Consider the following 15,102-nt stretch of genomic DNA (forward strand, 5'->3'; position numbering starts at 1 on the left):
TCCATGCTGTTTTAAACAAGGTACTGATTGACACAGTCAAGTAGATGTGCTGATGCATATGTTCAGGAGACTGTAAAATTACATGATGATGTATACTGTAGGTATAATACTCCATGTCTTTACAATGGCTGCCTTATGTAAAAATACGGACCCCTATCAGTTGATCGAGTTTTCAGAAACTCGAAATTCATATGGTGGGACCATATGATCAAGTATTTGAAAACCAGAAGCTTTTAAATAAAGATTGCAGTACAGTGCGGATCGGGAAATTTACCCTTTTTCTCACTGTAGTGCAATATCAGAGTTGGTATATATAATTTGCAGGCGGTGTAGCGGGTACGGGGGGGCTTGCCCACATGCAAAAACATAAAATAAGGTAGATTTTTGTGTTTTTTTTTTTTTTTTTGATGTTTGAGTTTTCAGAAACTCAATCATATGTTCCCAACCACAATAATTTCAAGTTTCTGAAAACTCAGTCATTTGCTAGGGATCCAATAATACTACAAAATGTTATAGTTATAATTATCGATGCCACGTCTTGCAATGTCTCTTGTGTATAAATGTACTGCATGTGATGTTAATTGTATTTTTGCCATGCCCTGACTTTTGTCAGTGCTGAAAATTGTATTGATGAATTAGTTTACTTGCCAGTTAGTAAACAATCAAACAATTAAATAAATAACTAATAAATATGCCTTCCAACTGTTAGGAAACACATACATTTGATCATGCTGTGAATCCCCATGCATAGTAACACTGCTGTGCTATTAACTGCAACATACTCATTCCTGATTTGACGGTTATATTTGAAAATGTATTTTTACTGTTTTAGGGCCGTATTGAGATGTGGGTTGACATGTTCCCAATGGATATGCCAGCACCTGGAGCAGCCATTGATATTTCTCCTCGAAAGCCAAAAAGGTATACTAATGAATGTAATTTTTAATTGAATTATTATCAACGCAGTAGCTGAGTCCATGCAGGAAAGCCCCATACAGCTAGACCTGTAGCCACAGCTTGCCCACAAAATGTTCACGCATGAAGCCATCAGTGTAAGTAGGGCCATTTACCCCAGTGAAATAACAGTAAGGAGAAGAAAACAACAACCTAGCTGTCTTATGGGAAATAAGATAGTGGAATGGACTACTTAAACAACTCAGGAAGAAATCAGAGATACTTGACATTTCTTCCCTTTCAGGGAATTATAAACTGATATTCAACTATGGTGGTTTTATTCTGGAAGCAGAAGCTTTATCATATCTCTTTAATGCAGAGGCATAGACCTCCATCTGTGACAGCACAAGAATAAAATCTGCAGGAGTCTGAGGTATTTGTGATGCTCATGACTCAAAATGAGCAAAACATTGACACCTGTGGATTGAACCCACGTGCTTATTATGTTAACTGTGGCACTTAAGACCGTGGGTCAGAAGCTGAGCTAGCTGGAGGAAGAAGACACAGGCACCCAAGGGCTGAAGTTATTTATCTTTTGGCAGATGATACAGATGTGCCCCTAGAAGAGATAAAAAGCTGCCTGTTGATTCCAACTAGTTTGGCTTCAGTGCTCATTCAAGAACATCCTGCTCCTAACAAGTGTTCATACTGAATCTGCGGGGCAGCAACAAAAAACACAGTCTCTCTCTTTCTTCTTTGCCTTAATTTGTTTGATTCTTTGGAGGCCAGCCCAGTCTGTTGCCTTGTCTTTTTATGCCCTTTCCACACTGTATTTCAAACTGAGTTGGTATATATAATTAACAGGGGCTGTGTGAGGTCCATATTTAAAGGGTTTACTGTTGTTTTTTTTTTTTAATCATCTGGTGATGGACAAGTTGTGCTCAATTATTTGTCATTTCATATTGCGATTTTGTTTTTAATTAATGTACATATATGTATGTCAAACGGCTCATTTTTTGGGAGATGGGCTATCCCTTCTGGTAGTCTTTGCCCTTATCCTGTCTAACAGATACATTAATTTCTCTCCAACGTAAGCAACAGAATTCTGATATATTCCTCTTGGCAGGTGATCCTTCACTCTGCAGAAGAATATCAGCCTTACAGCACCCCCAAGTGAGTTTTGGTGTGAATGAGGGAAGAGGTCATCATATTGCAGTCCTACCGAAGGGTTTTGGTTTGAAATGGGAAGGGATCCCTAAATAGGTGAAGCACATATGACATCATGCACATCACCATGTGTCACCAGCTGCAGCCCCTCTATTGTTGAGTGATTGGCAGCTTGCTTTGTATCACCCCAGTCTCCCATGGGGAGTGCCTGATCACAGGAAGAAAAAACAGTATTTCCCCTTAAAATTACTGAGGTGACATATGCCACTTATTCCCACCCCCGCTCCTTCACTGTCTGAGCCATTAATCAAACTTGGGTCATCTGAGTCACAGATAGGGCTCTTTCTCAGTGCAACATAGAGATGCAGTTAAAGCTCTATCCCACTATGACATACAGTGTCAGTTAGTACTCTATCCCACTACTACATAGACCTGCAGTTAGGGCTCTATCCAATTATGACAGAACTGTAGTTAGGACTCTATCCCACTACTACATAGACTTGCAGTTAGGGCTTTATCCCACTACACCATAGACCTGTAGTTAGGGTTCTAGCCCACTAAGACATAGAGTTGCAGTTAAGGCTCTATCCCACTATGACATAGAGGTCAGTTAGTACTCTATCCCACTACTACATAGACCTGCAGTTAGGGCTGTATCCAGTTATGACAGAACTGTAGTTAGGATTCTATCCCACTACTACATAGACCTGCAGTTAGGGCTCTATCCCACTACTACATAGACCTGCAGTTAGGCTCTATCCAATTATGACAGAACTGTAGTTAGGATTCTATCCTAATACAACACAGACCTGCAGTTAGGGTTCTATCCCACTAAGACATAGAGCTGCAGTTCGGGCTGTAACCCATTATTACCTAGAGCTGCAGTTAGAGCTCTGTCCAACTATGACATAGAGCTACAGTTAGTGCTTTGTCTGACTATGACATAGAGCTGCAGTTAGGACTCTATACCACTACTACATAGACCAGCAATTAGGGCTGTATCCCACTATGACACAGAGTTGCAGATAGGGCTCTATCCCACTGCAACAGAGAGCTGCAGTTAGGGCTCTATCCTACTATGACATAGAGCTGCAGTTAGGACTCTATCCCACTACTACACAGACCAGCAATTAGGGCTGTATCCCACTATGACACAGAGTTGCAGCTAGGGCTCTATCCCACTGCAACAGAGAGCTGCAGTTAGGGCTCTATCCTACTATGACATAGAGCTGCAGTTAAGACTCTATCCCACTATGACATAGAGCTGCAGTTAGGACTCTATCCCACTAATACATAGACCAGCAGTTAGGGCTGTATCCCACTATGACACAGAACTGCAGTTAGGGCTCTATCCTACTATGACATAGATCTGGAAACAGCTCAGTTTTTCTCACAATTTTTTTTCTAGATTCTCTGAACTCTGGTCTGAGGTATATATTTTAACCAATTTTCAAGAATATAAAAAACAACATTGAACCTAAACACAGACTAGTGTAAACGTATTTCTTTTAAAATCACAGTGGAGAAATATAATCTTTTTTTATTTATATATGGTCGCTACCACAAAACCACACTCATCTGCAGTTTTCATTTTGAAACATATAGGTGAGCACAGCTCGGCATGGAAAACCTTTTTTCACCTAAAATGACACCGATGGGTTGTTAACTGTGTACAATCTTTTTTTCAAGATGAATTACTTAATGTTGTATTAAATTAACAATAAATCTATTTTCTCTGCCAGTCTTATGTGAGGAGGTCAGTGTTCTGGGCAAGACCAGGACGAAGAGGTAGAACATTTTTTTCATCATTAGATATAAAGAAAACTAAAAGAGCTGATCTGATTCAGTGTAGTTGTTCCTGCCTTCACCCACCCTGGAGATGACCCATTTTCCAGAGATGCAGAAGCCTCTGAATTGATTTAATGGGGAATAGAGGTATTCCACTGGAGGGTAGATGTGGGAGTGGAGCAAAACTTAATTTTTGGTTGTGACATTCTTTGGTCATGTTCCATTCTGACAGACTGTTCACTAAGATGGCCCCTGATTTTCTAATCTTTTGATCATTAACCAAGGACATTTTTTTTCCTATTCATTTTTGCCCATGTGTCTCCCAACCATCAAGGCTCCCCTAACTTGACCTGTGGCCAGGGTTGCTTGTGTCCTCGCAGGCATCCTGACTGAAGATATTTGAATGAGACCTCTCCATGCTGGGGCAGAGAGATGAACACTAAAATTTATTTTAATTTTGCTGGACCTGATGTGTTAGTATACTACTAGGAGAAGTAAAAGTGTAACAAGGATGTGGCCTTTGCAGCATACACACCATGCCTAATGGTGCTCTGCCTGTTTTTACACCACCATGTGCAAAGAGTGCCACTTGAGAATGAAGTTTTTCAAGCCAAGACTTTTTCACTGAGAGTCAAGTCACAGCATATTCAAGAGTCTGTTTTAGCTTTATGATCCAAATTAAAAGATGAGCCCAGGTTACTTCACATTTTTTGTTATGATGAAACTTTATATTTCTTAATATTAAAGCAAATAGTTTTGCTGAGCTAAATGGTTGTTTGACCTTATCTGGCTTGGCTTGCATCTTGATGGTAAATTACAAAAGGGGGTGAGCCAAGAGCTGGACCAGCTCTAATGCCTAAAGCCAGTTTGACCATTCTCTGGTTTGTCTGTTTCTGTATCAGCTTTGTCCTTCCTGAGTGGGAATGTAAAACAACCTCAGGAAAAGCATGTAAGCTAAATCCTCCTGAAATTAATTTGGAATTGTCTTGGTGTGTAAGGTACACTAACTACCAGATTGTACAATTGGTACTTTTCTTGGGAGCACCAATTTATGTAAGAAAACTAGATATAGTAGCCCATGAATAAAAGACAAAAGTAGCATTGATCATTGAAATTGCCATACCCAGTGATTACAGTGTCATGCACAGAAAGGCACAAAATCATAAAACACCAGGATTTGCAAGTAGAAATGAGGGCAGTATAGGGAAGAAATATACTCAGACAGTTACAATAGCAGTAGAAGGAGCAACGGGAGTAATAAAATAGAATTTGCAATACATGTAACCCAGTATGAAGCACAGAAGGAGGCAATTCTGGTCACATTGCAGATGCTGAGAAGAGCACTGTTGATTAACATCAAAAGACCAAAACAATAATAATTTCATATCCTGATGTAGGAGTGAGGTCCAATCACAACATGGTATTATAAACCCAAAACACTTGGAGAAATTAAACTCCCACTTCCAATATTGTATCGCCTTACTGATTATAATAACAACAAGGAAGTTATCACACTATCTTCTACCAGCATATCCAAAGATAGAAACTGTTTCCTGCATCTTGAAATTTTTCAGTTTGCAGCTTTGGCAGATATCATTGGTCGCTGAAAATGTTTGGAAAATTCTGTGGTTTCCAGTATGAAAACAAAGAGCTCAGACAAACCATTTTGGTAAGAATAATAAGCCATAATATGTTTTTTGAATGTTATGAATATGTAACACTTTCTGAATCCTGTGTTTTACTCATCTGTGTGAACGAATTTTAAAGTTCTGAGAGCCAGTCACATGTAGCACAGTCATGTTTCTAGAATGACAGTACAGGTAGTTCATGCCCAAAAAAACATAAGTTTTGGGCATTTTGCTACAAGCACCTTGTCCTAATGCATGGTAGAGTAAATCTGTCTTGCAAAGAAGGTAAGTGCATCCTAACTATAACCTTTCTGTCTACATTGAGATTGTTATTCTAGGACAGCATTGTAATACCACAAATAAATGTATTTTACCTTAAAATTAGTACTTATTCTGTTGGCAGTTTTAAAGCAGCACACCTTGCATTAAAAGAACTTATATCGGATGCATGCAAGAAGTTAATGAGGAAGCAGAGCTGATCATTTTAATGGATAAGGTCATTTTTTTTCTTGTCAGATTTCTAATGACTATCAAGTATTTTTCAAAAGTTCAATAAAGCCAAATTTGGTGTTACTTCGGCTGTAGGATCCAGTGCAATTCCAAGCAATGAGTTCTACATATTTAAAGATAAGGCTGGATTGTTTCATGTCATATTACATCCAGAAGTGACACAGTACACAGGTATTGTTCCATAACATAAACAGATATGCAGACTCAGCAGTTTTATCTCCAATAATATTCTGCTTCCATAAAAGATTTAAAAAGAGGATTTTAACAAAAGTTTTCCATGGCTGTTATTCATAGCTGTTATTTTATATAAAGCTATCCATGCAGAAATCTAAATGTCTCACGTGGTAATATTATTTGTCTGTGCTCCAATGTAAAATGTCTGTGCAAAGAAATCCATCGTGAAAGAGGAGCTCCAGAGTTCATATAGAATTATGACTAAAATATTACATAAGTTCTGGGAATGTATTATTCAAACTAAAAGATTTAGTTAGATTAGTTTATACTCCCTGTATAGCAGTATTAGAGATTTTTATAATTTAAATGCTTTAAATTATACACTTCCTGCCATTGCTGTTTCACAAAAACTAAACCTAAAAATGCACTGCATTCCGACATGAGTACATTAATGTAAGCCAAGAAGACTATATGTTAATATATATATATATATATATATATATATATATATATATATATATATATATATATATATGTATGTATACACTGCAAAATGTCCCTTTTCAACCATGATCTGAACCACAGGGACGATAGTAACTTAACAGCGTAGACTTTAGTACAACTAGAAACTTCTTCTCATGGAAGCATATACTGCTGACATTACTGCAGGAATTCTATCTTGAATTACCTAGGCTGGAAGAAATGAATATTATTAAATATCTGCAAAATCTATTAATATATAAAAAGTATGAGAAAAAAACATTGTCCCAGTTTTGTGGTTTGATTTTTTTTTTGTCCTTTTGTTGAAAAATGCTGTCTGTGTAACAGATTCTGTCTCTAGAACATCATATATATAGTTATTTCTGTTTTCTTTTCAAATGTTGTGCTCACAATTAATGCTTTAACAATTCCAGCAATATGAACATATTTTGTACAAATCTCTTGAACCTTGACAACCCATTTTTAATGAAAATGCTGCCTATTGTCTTTTGTTTTCTAATATCCTACAATTTTGTGATGATTCAAAAAAGAAGAGGAAACAGTCTGAAAACACATAGTGGAGTTTTTGGGTATGGAGTGGAATGCAAGAAACTTTTTTTTTTCAGAAAGGGGTAGTGGATAATTAGAACAGCCATTTTAATGAAGTTGCCAGAAGAAAAAAAGTGAAGAAATGTAATCATATTTGAGTCGTTAGGCAGTTCCCACATGAAAGTGATGAATTAAGTACTGCTTAAGTATGATCTATAGCTTTTCCTACAGGTAAGAAAATGAGCAGACTAGATAAGCCAGGCCATATTTTTATTTACCACACAAGTTTATCTTTCTGTAATTACTGAATAAAGGGAAGTCAATAAAAAGTGAGTTTCTACTTTAATTCATGAGGCTTATAGTAAAAATCCAATAATCATAATAATTTATCTCCAGATGTGATTGCTTATAGCAGTACTTAAAGATATGAGGAAATGCCTAACTACATTTATTGAGCATTCTTCAGACTATAACAATTGTATATTTAAGAAAATAACATATTTCCTTACAAAAGTATGAGATGCATAAACATGACTTATTTTTAAAAAAATCACTAGACTTTTGCAAGACCGACAACAGCTGGAAGGGCATTTGTTTTGAATCATTGTCACTTATCGAAACCATTACACCTCATTAAATTAGGTCGTTCTGTCTGATTGCTCAGCTTCATGGCATGTTACTTATTATTATGATTTATTGGATGCCTTAGGGACAACAGTATCAACGATAAGACAAAGAGGTTACTGACAAGTGATCCTTCACCTGAAGTAAAAAGACAGTTTTAAATATTGAGGATGTCCTTGCCTTGCACCTTACATTATTTTGCTTCCTCCTTGCCAGATACGAGCTTAGAGTGATAATTTGGAATACAGATGAGGTAATTCTGGAAGATGATGATTACTTCACAGGAGAGAAATCTAGTGACATTTTTGTGAGGGGGTATGTACTGCATGTTAAACTCCATGTCAACTGTGACTGTGTCTTGTCTTAATAATCTTTTTTTGTTGCTTTGTCACCATTTAGCTATGAGCTACGTGTAATTATTTGGAACACTGATGACGTAATTCTAGAAGATGATGCTTTCATGACAGGAGAGAAGATGTCTGACATCTATGTCAGGGGGTAATGATATTGCTGCACGGCCCATTCCCCTCTCACCAACTCCTTTTATACTTTTTATACCCTCTCTGCCCAGAGACCATGTTGCACATGTGGTACCACTTAACTCCTCCTGCTAGCCAGTGCACTGCATTATTTATAGTAACCATACCAATCAAATTTATGCATTCTGCAGACTTTTTTTTATTTGAAATCATCTTCAGAACTAGAAACTGAAAACATTCATCAACTTCTTTAGGGAAGTTACAAGTGGTAGGAACATAAGCAATTAAAGAAGTTTGTTGAGAAGTTTTTTTTTTTTTTTTTTTGCCAGGGGGAATATTACTATTCTAGATCCTGAGGTTAGGGGAAGGGTTGGCATAATGGCTAAGACCTCACAGACATAAGGTTCAAGGTTTTATTCCAACCTCCGCTTATTGGCTAGGCTTCTAATAGCCTATAGACTGCTAGCCTAGTAATTACCTGTGAACCAATAACATGAAATTATTGAAGCTGTAGGCACTGATCTCTACTTACTCTGAGTTATTATAACCTTTTAATAATATATATCATTAGGATGGCCCTGCATGAAGCCTGCAGAAGATAAGATTTGCATTGAAAGACTCAGATATTGCTATCTCTAACATTTTCTGCTTGTTATAAGAGTACTACAAGCAGCAGAGTGGAAAAAGAGTGACTTTCAACAGATTTAAGTATATTTTTCTGTGCATTTTCTCCTGCTACTGCTAGGCTTGCCGAAAAGCGATTTCTAGCTACTCAGAGCTTTAAAAACTCCTTGCTGCATACTAAAAACTGTTTTTTTTACTGTTAGTATTTTATAAGTTGTTTTAAAGTTGTTTTTGTGCTGTTTAACTGTTGTAGGCTACACACTAAAGTGCGCTAGCCTGATATAAGCACTTAAAGTGTTTTTGTGAATTTCCTTGTTTCTCTGCCAAAAAAAAAAAAAAAAGAAAAAATTTTCCGCATTCCCGCCTTTCCTAAGCTAGTCTAGTCCAGTTTTCAGGTTTTGCTGAATTCAGGACTGTGGTATAAGTTCTTGTGTTGCCCACATCCTTACTTGGATAGGAGGAAGCTTCTCTGTTCACCAGTGAGAGTGGGGAGCTTTGAGCAGCCTATCTGTCCCTGGAGGAGTGGTCACAGCCCAGCAACGCGTTATTTATTGGCTGTTTTGGGCTAATTCTTAGCTCTTTCATCTCCCTGCCTTAAAACCCCATTTGCGTAATTTTGCACATCGCGCAGCATCATGCAACATCGCGCAGCGCAGTTTAAGCTGTTTTAAACGATTCCCAGCTCCACAAAGTCTGCTCTTCAATTTTTCCCTTAGATCTAATCTAACTCTTAAAGTAAGCACTCTACCTCCCTTCTACAGCCCAGCACTTGCTCAAATACCTGAGTAAGCACTAACAAACTATAGCACTACACCCTCTTTTACTACCCAGAAGTACAAGGCTCCCTATTTTTCCATTCCGGACAATCAATAAATCAGTTTTTTAACTATCCAGGCATGTCCAAAGTGCAGTTTCAAGAATACTCTCCAGTCCAGCTGGTGAAGCTGGGAATCTTGAGGCAATGTTACAATTGCCTTATGTACACATACAACCCTCTCCTCCTTCCAACAAACTCAAATGTATGTGAGAGATGCAACTATACAGCCAAACTGGAGGCCGAGCTCTCTCAAACCAAGACTGGCACAGTCAGTCAAGAGGAGAAGGAAACCACTCGCACCACACAACCAGTCTCACATAGACCAATCGCATCAGCAAACATGACACATAAACTCACAAAAACGTACTCGGAGGCTCTAAATAAAAATCTGCCAAAGCAGCAGAGAACTCCAAAGCAGACATCCAAGCAACCACTACCCCACAACAACTTTCACATATCACATACTTCACAAAGTTAGTGTGCCACACAGAAGCAGCCCTTAAGGCTAAATAATGCACCTAATACACTAGTAATAGGAGACTCTATTGTCAGGCACACTGATGTCCTGCTCACCAGACTGAACAAGGAGAAGGTCACTGTAAGCTGCCTGTCGGGTGCCAGGATCCACCACATAACACAAGCACTCAGGTCACTCCACAGCAGGTACAGATATGACTCTGTCATTGTCCATGTTGGCGTGAATGACCTGAGATGTACCTCTCTGGACTACATGAAAAGAGACATAGAGGAGCTCTCTGATCATGTAGCCCAGGCTGGTATGACCCTGACCCTGAGTAGCATCTTGCCCTCACCAAGAATGATGCCACAGTATAAAGACAAAATGATCAATTTTAACAATTGGCTAAGCTATTGGTGTCATTCAAAGGGGATCCATTGTCTTTCAGCCTGGGATTTCATACTCGACAAGCCACGTTGCTTCGCCAGGGACGGCTTGCACCTGTCACCCTTAGGTTTTCAAATACTGGCTAAGGCTCTTGCCACCCCCATAGTGCCTTTTTTATGCAAGGCTCAAAAGACAAACCCACCTCCAAAGACAATACCAGAAATAAAAAACTAAGGGTAATGCTACTCAACACCAGAAGTCTAAACCTCAATATGCAAGCACTCGAGGCATTCTTCAGTATGGAGAAAATTGATATCTGTGCAGTAACAGAAACGTGGTTCAAGGCTCCAGAGAGCACCCCAGCACTACCAGGATTCAACTCATACCATACTTTTCGGCCCCAGAACTCGGACCGAAATACTAAAGGCGGGGGAGTATCCATCTTCATCAAGGATACACACACCTCCAGGTTAGTGGCACTGCATGAAGCAGCGGAAACCATCCATGTGCAACTAACAGTAGGTAAAACTGCTTTTCAGTTTGTAGCCTGCTAAAGATCACCCACCTTCTCTCAGAACCCCCACTTGGCATTCCTGAGAACATTGGAGAATATGAAGGTCTCACCGAACACCATGATATTGGGGGATTTCAACTATCCAAACATTGACTGGGAAAACTACTCAAGTCCCAACTTCTTTGCCCAGTGGTTCCTGGAATTTATAAACTCAAATGCCATGGAACAACTGGTCACCACTCCCACAAGAGGGGACAACATATTGGACCAGGTCATCACCAACATGGGGGGATCATTGTTCCACACCAGAAGTAAACCCCTCGTTGGTAAGATCAGACCACAAACTAATCATAATGGACATCCACATCTTGACCCCACCCCCAACCAAGGAAACCACTGTGAAAAATCTCTCAAAAGCAAACTTCACACTTCTCAAGACCAAGGTGGAAAGTTTCAAAGCCCCAGGGCAAATGGAAAATGCTATCCAAACCGCAGAATCCTTTACAAATGCACTCTATGTGCACCTACATGAATGCATGGATCATGCCATCCCAAGTAAAACCAAGACTTACTCCTCCAAAAACATGAGACCAGTCTGGTGGACCCCGGCCATGAATAAGCTCTACAAAAGAAGGAGGAAGCTATTAAATGATAGGGCAAAATCTCAAAAAGGGAGGGCATCCCTGATCAGTATTAGCAAGAAACTTCGCTCAATCATAAAATCATCAAAGGCTAACTTCGAAAGAAAAATCGCCAAAGACTCTAAAGATAATCACAAGGCATTCTTTAGCTACATCAAGAATCTGGGTGGCAACTCTCATATCTGCTCTGAGCTGGTGCAAAATGGCACAAAATATACTGAACCCAATGACATTGCCAACTTCCAGGCGGACAGGTTTAGTGCAAACTTTACCCCCCCCCCCAAAAGGGCCTGCGTCTATCCCAGAAGAATGCAGTCCCCCAGTCATCACAGACACACAGGTGAAAGCAGCCCTTTCCAAAGTAAAAAACACAGCATCAATGGGACCAGATGGTATCCCGGGCTGCATCTGACATGAGCTCAAAAAAGAACAAAACCCTCACATAAACTCACTGTTCCAACTCAGCCTTACCACAGGTTATGTACCCAAAGAATGGCATACAGCAACAGTAATCCCACTCCACAAATGTGGTGCCACAACGGATCCCGGGAACTATCGCCCCATAAGCCTGACTAGCCTGGTCTGCAAGGCTATGGAGTGCATCATCATGGATCTCATAAACAAAGACATTGGGAACCTCCAGACACTGGACTCTACCCAATTCGGCTTTGTTAAAGGCAGATCTTGCCTCCTAAACCTAGTTGACTTTTTTGAAATAGCTACCAAAGCCATAGATAAAGGAAAGGTAGTCCACACAGCCTACCTGGACTTTGCAAAGGCCTTCGACACAATACTCCACTCTGGCATCATAAATAAGCTTACCAGCTTAAATATCAAACCATATGTCACAAGATGGGTTGCAAACTGGCTCAGGGATAGAACTCACATGGTCAGAATTGTGGGTGCCATGTCCGACTCTAAACTGGTTACAAGTGGTGTCCCACAGGGCTCAGTCCTGGGACCCCTCTTGTTTGGTATATACTTCTCTGAGGTACAGTCTAGCATGGGAGGACTTGACTGACCAAGTTCGAAGATGATTGCAAGCTGGGAGCCATAATCGACTCTCCAGCTGACACAAGCATCCTCCAGAAGGGTCTTACAGAAGCGGATACCTGGTGTCAAAACAATGGCCTCAAGCTAAATGCCATAAAGTGCATAGTCATCCCTTTTGGGAAAAACAAAGTGCCCACAAACTACCACACAGGAGGTAATCCACTAAGTATGGAGGAAGTAATTAGGGATCTGGGGACCCAAGTAGATAGTAACCTCTCCTTTGACAATCACATTGCCAAAGTGGTTAGAAAAACCTTCTATATAGCTCACCTAATCACAAAAGGGTTCACATCTAGATCAAGAGAGGTCATTGTGCCCCTCTACTCATCGCTCATCAGGCCCTTAATTGAGTACAATGCCCCATTTGGGATGTATCTTACCCGACACCTGCAACAGCTGGAGAGACCTCAAAAGTACCTCACCAAGAGGATCGTGGGCCTCAAACAGATGCCCTATGCTACTCGACTAAAGAAACTCCAGCTCTACTCAGTTGCTTACCACCTACTCAGAGGCGATCTCTGCCTGACATACAAGGCCATGTCTAACCCGGAATTGATGGACATGCTCCACCTCAAGAAAGCCAAATCCATTAGAGCTACACACTCCATGGATTTAAACCTCAGCACAACAATAAATAGGACATGCTGGAGGGATAGATTCATATCCCAGAGGCTTCCCTTGCTCTGGAATAGAATCCCGGTTCATGTTAGGCAGAGTCCCGTCGTTGACCCTTTTCAAGAGAAATCTTGATGAGTAGATGGGAGATTGTAAATTTACTCCTGGGATCACTTCTATGGCCCTGCTGGATAGAGGCTCAGGAATCTAGTCTAAAAGGGTCGTGAAAGCCATCACATTCTGGCTAAGCTTATAAATACCCTAGGGCAGATAGCCTAGTACATACCTATGAACCTATAAACAAGCATGACATTCCACAGTCTGTCACTGATTCCAGCAGTAAAATTTTTGTATTGTCCATCTGTATAATTAAACAGTCTATTTCAGCTGTCCATTTACTGAGGGAATTACCTGGGGATTCTTATTCACCTCTTTGACAATAAAGAACACTGAATTATAAAAGTTTTATATGCAGTACAAACCAGTTATTTTCTGCTTCATTCTTTACCATTATCAGATGTGTCTCAGTGTATTCTGTCTGGTTATTTTATGTTCTATGACTGTTTTACATGCCATGCCCCTGTCAAAACAAAGTAGACTATGACAATGTTGTGTTCGCTGTTTTTGTTATAGGTTCATAGGTTCATAGGTAGGTACTAGGCTATTGGCCCTAGGGCCTACATAAGCCTAGGCAAAGGGTACCCTGGCTTTTGCCACCCAAGAAAATTATTTTCCTGTGTCACTGTCGAGCAGAGCCATAGAAGTGATCCCCGGGGTGAATTTCCTATCTCCCATCCAATTATCAAGATTTTTCTTGAAGAGTGCTGATGAGGAGCTTTGATTGTTATAGATAGGTAGTTTGTTCCAGAGTATGAGAAGTCTCTGGGACAGGAATCTATCCCTCCAGCATGTTCTGTTTATTGTGGTGACAAGGTTTAGGTCCCTAGAGCATGTAGCTTGGAAGGATTGGGGTTTCTTTAAGTGGAGCATGTCCAAAAGCTCTGGGTTTGACATAGCTTTGTGTGTTAGGCAGAGATCACCTCTGAGAAGGTGATATATGCGATGGAGTAAAGCTGCAGTGTTTTGAGACAGTCTGCATGGGGCATCTGTTTGAGGCCGGTAATCCTCTTTGTGAGGTATTTCTGTGGCCTTTCCAGTTGTTGTAGATGTCTTGTGAGGTACATACCAAAAGGGGTGTTGTACTCTATAATGGGTCTAATGAGTGACGAGTAGAGGGGAACAATGACCTCTTTTTTCCTGGATGAGAAACCTTTTGTGATGAGATGTGCCACATAGAAGGATTTCCTGACTACTGTGGTGATGTGATTATCAAAGGAGAGACTACTGTTCACCTGTGTCCCAAGGTCTCTTATCACACTTTCGGTGTTAAGTAGACCACCGCCTATGTGGTAGTTAATGGGTACAGAGTTTTTACCAAAAGGGATGACAATGCACATTTTGGCATTGAACTTGAGGCCATGGCTTTGACACCAGGCATCTGACTCAGTGAGGCCCTTTTGTAGGATGTCCACATCTTTTGGAGTTTTGATTATGGCTCCTAGTTTGCAGTCATCTGCGAACTTCATTAACCAAAGACCTTCTGTGTTAGCCTGTACTTCAGAGAACTAGATACCAAACAGGAGAGAACCCAGGACTGAACCCTGTGGTACTCCACTTCTCAGTGGTCTGAAGCTGGATTTG

General features: G+C 40.1%; 1 protein-coding gene across 13 annotated transcripts in view; it reads left to right on the forward strand.

The window, feature by feature from the left end:
* OTOF (otoferlin) overlaps positions 1 to 15,102 on the forward strand; it is a 2,911,272-nt gene that overhangs the window by 2,738,814 nt on the left and 157,356 nt on the right. For 10 of the 13 annotated variants that reach the window (XM_044062838.1, XM_044062844.1, XM_044062843.1 and 7 more), the window contains 2 exons: positions 833 to 921; positions 8,031 to 8,129. In XM_044062838.1, coding sequence (XP_043918773.1) covers positions 833 to 921; positions 8,031 to 8,129 — 188 coding nt within the window. Of the gene's footprint in view, positions 1 to 832; positions 922 to 8,030; positions 8,130 to 8,213; positions 8,313 to 15,102 lie in introns of all 13 variants that reach the window. The other 3 variants (XM_044062837.1, XM_044062840.1, XM_044062850.1) reach the window with 1 other exon arrangement.

This window comes from Protopterus annectens, chromosome 2.part1 (assembly GCF_019279795.1).
Source record: "Protopterus annectens isolate FY-2018-M chromosome 2.part1, PAN1.0, whole genome shotgun sequence".
Taxonomy (NCBI): Eukaryota; Metazoa; Chordata; order Ceratodontiformes; family Protopteridae; genus Protopterus; species Protopterus annectens.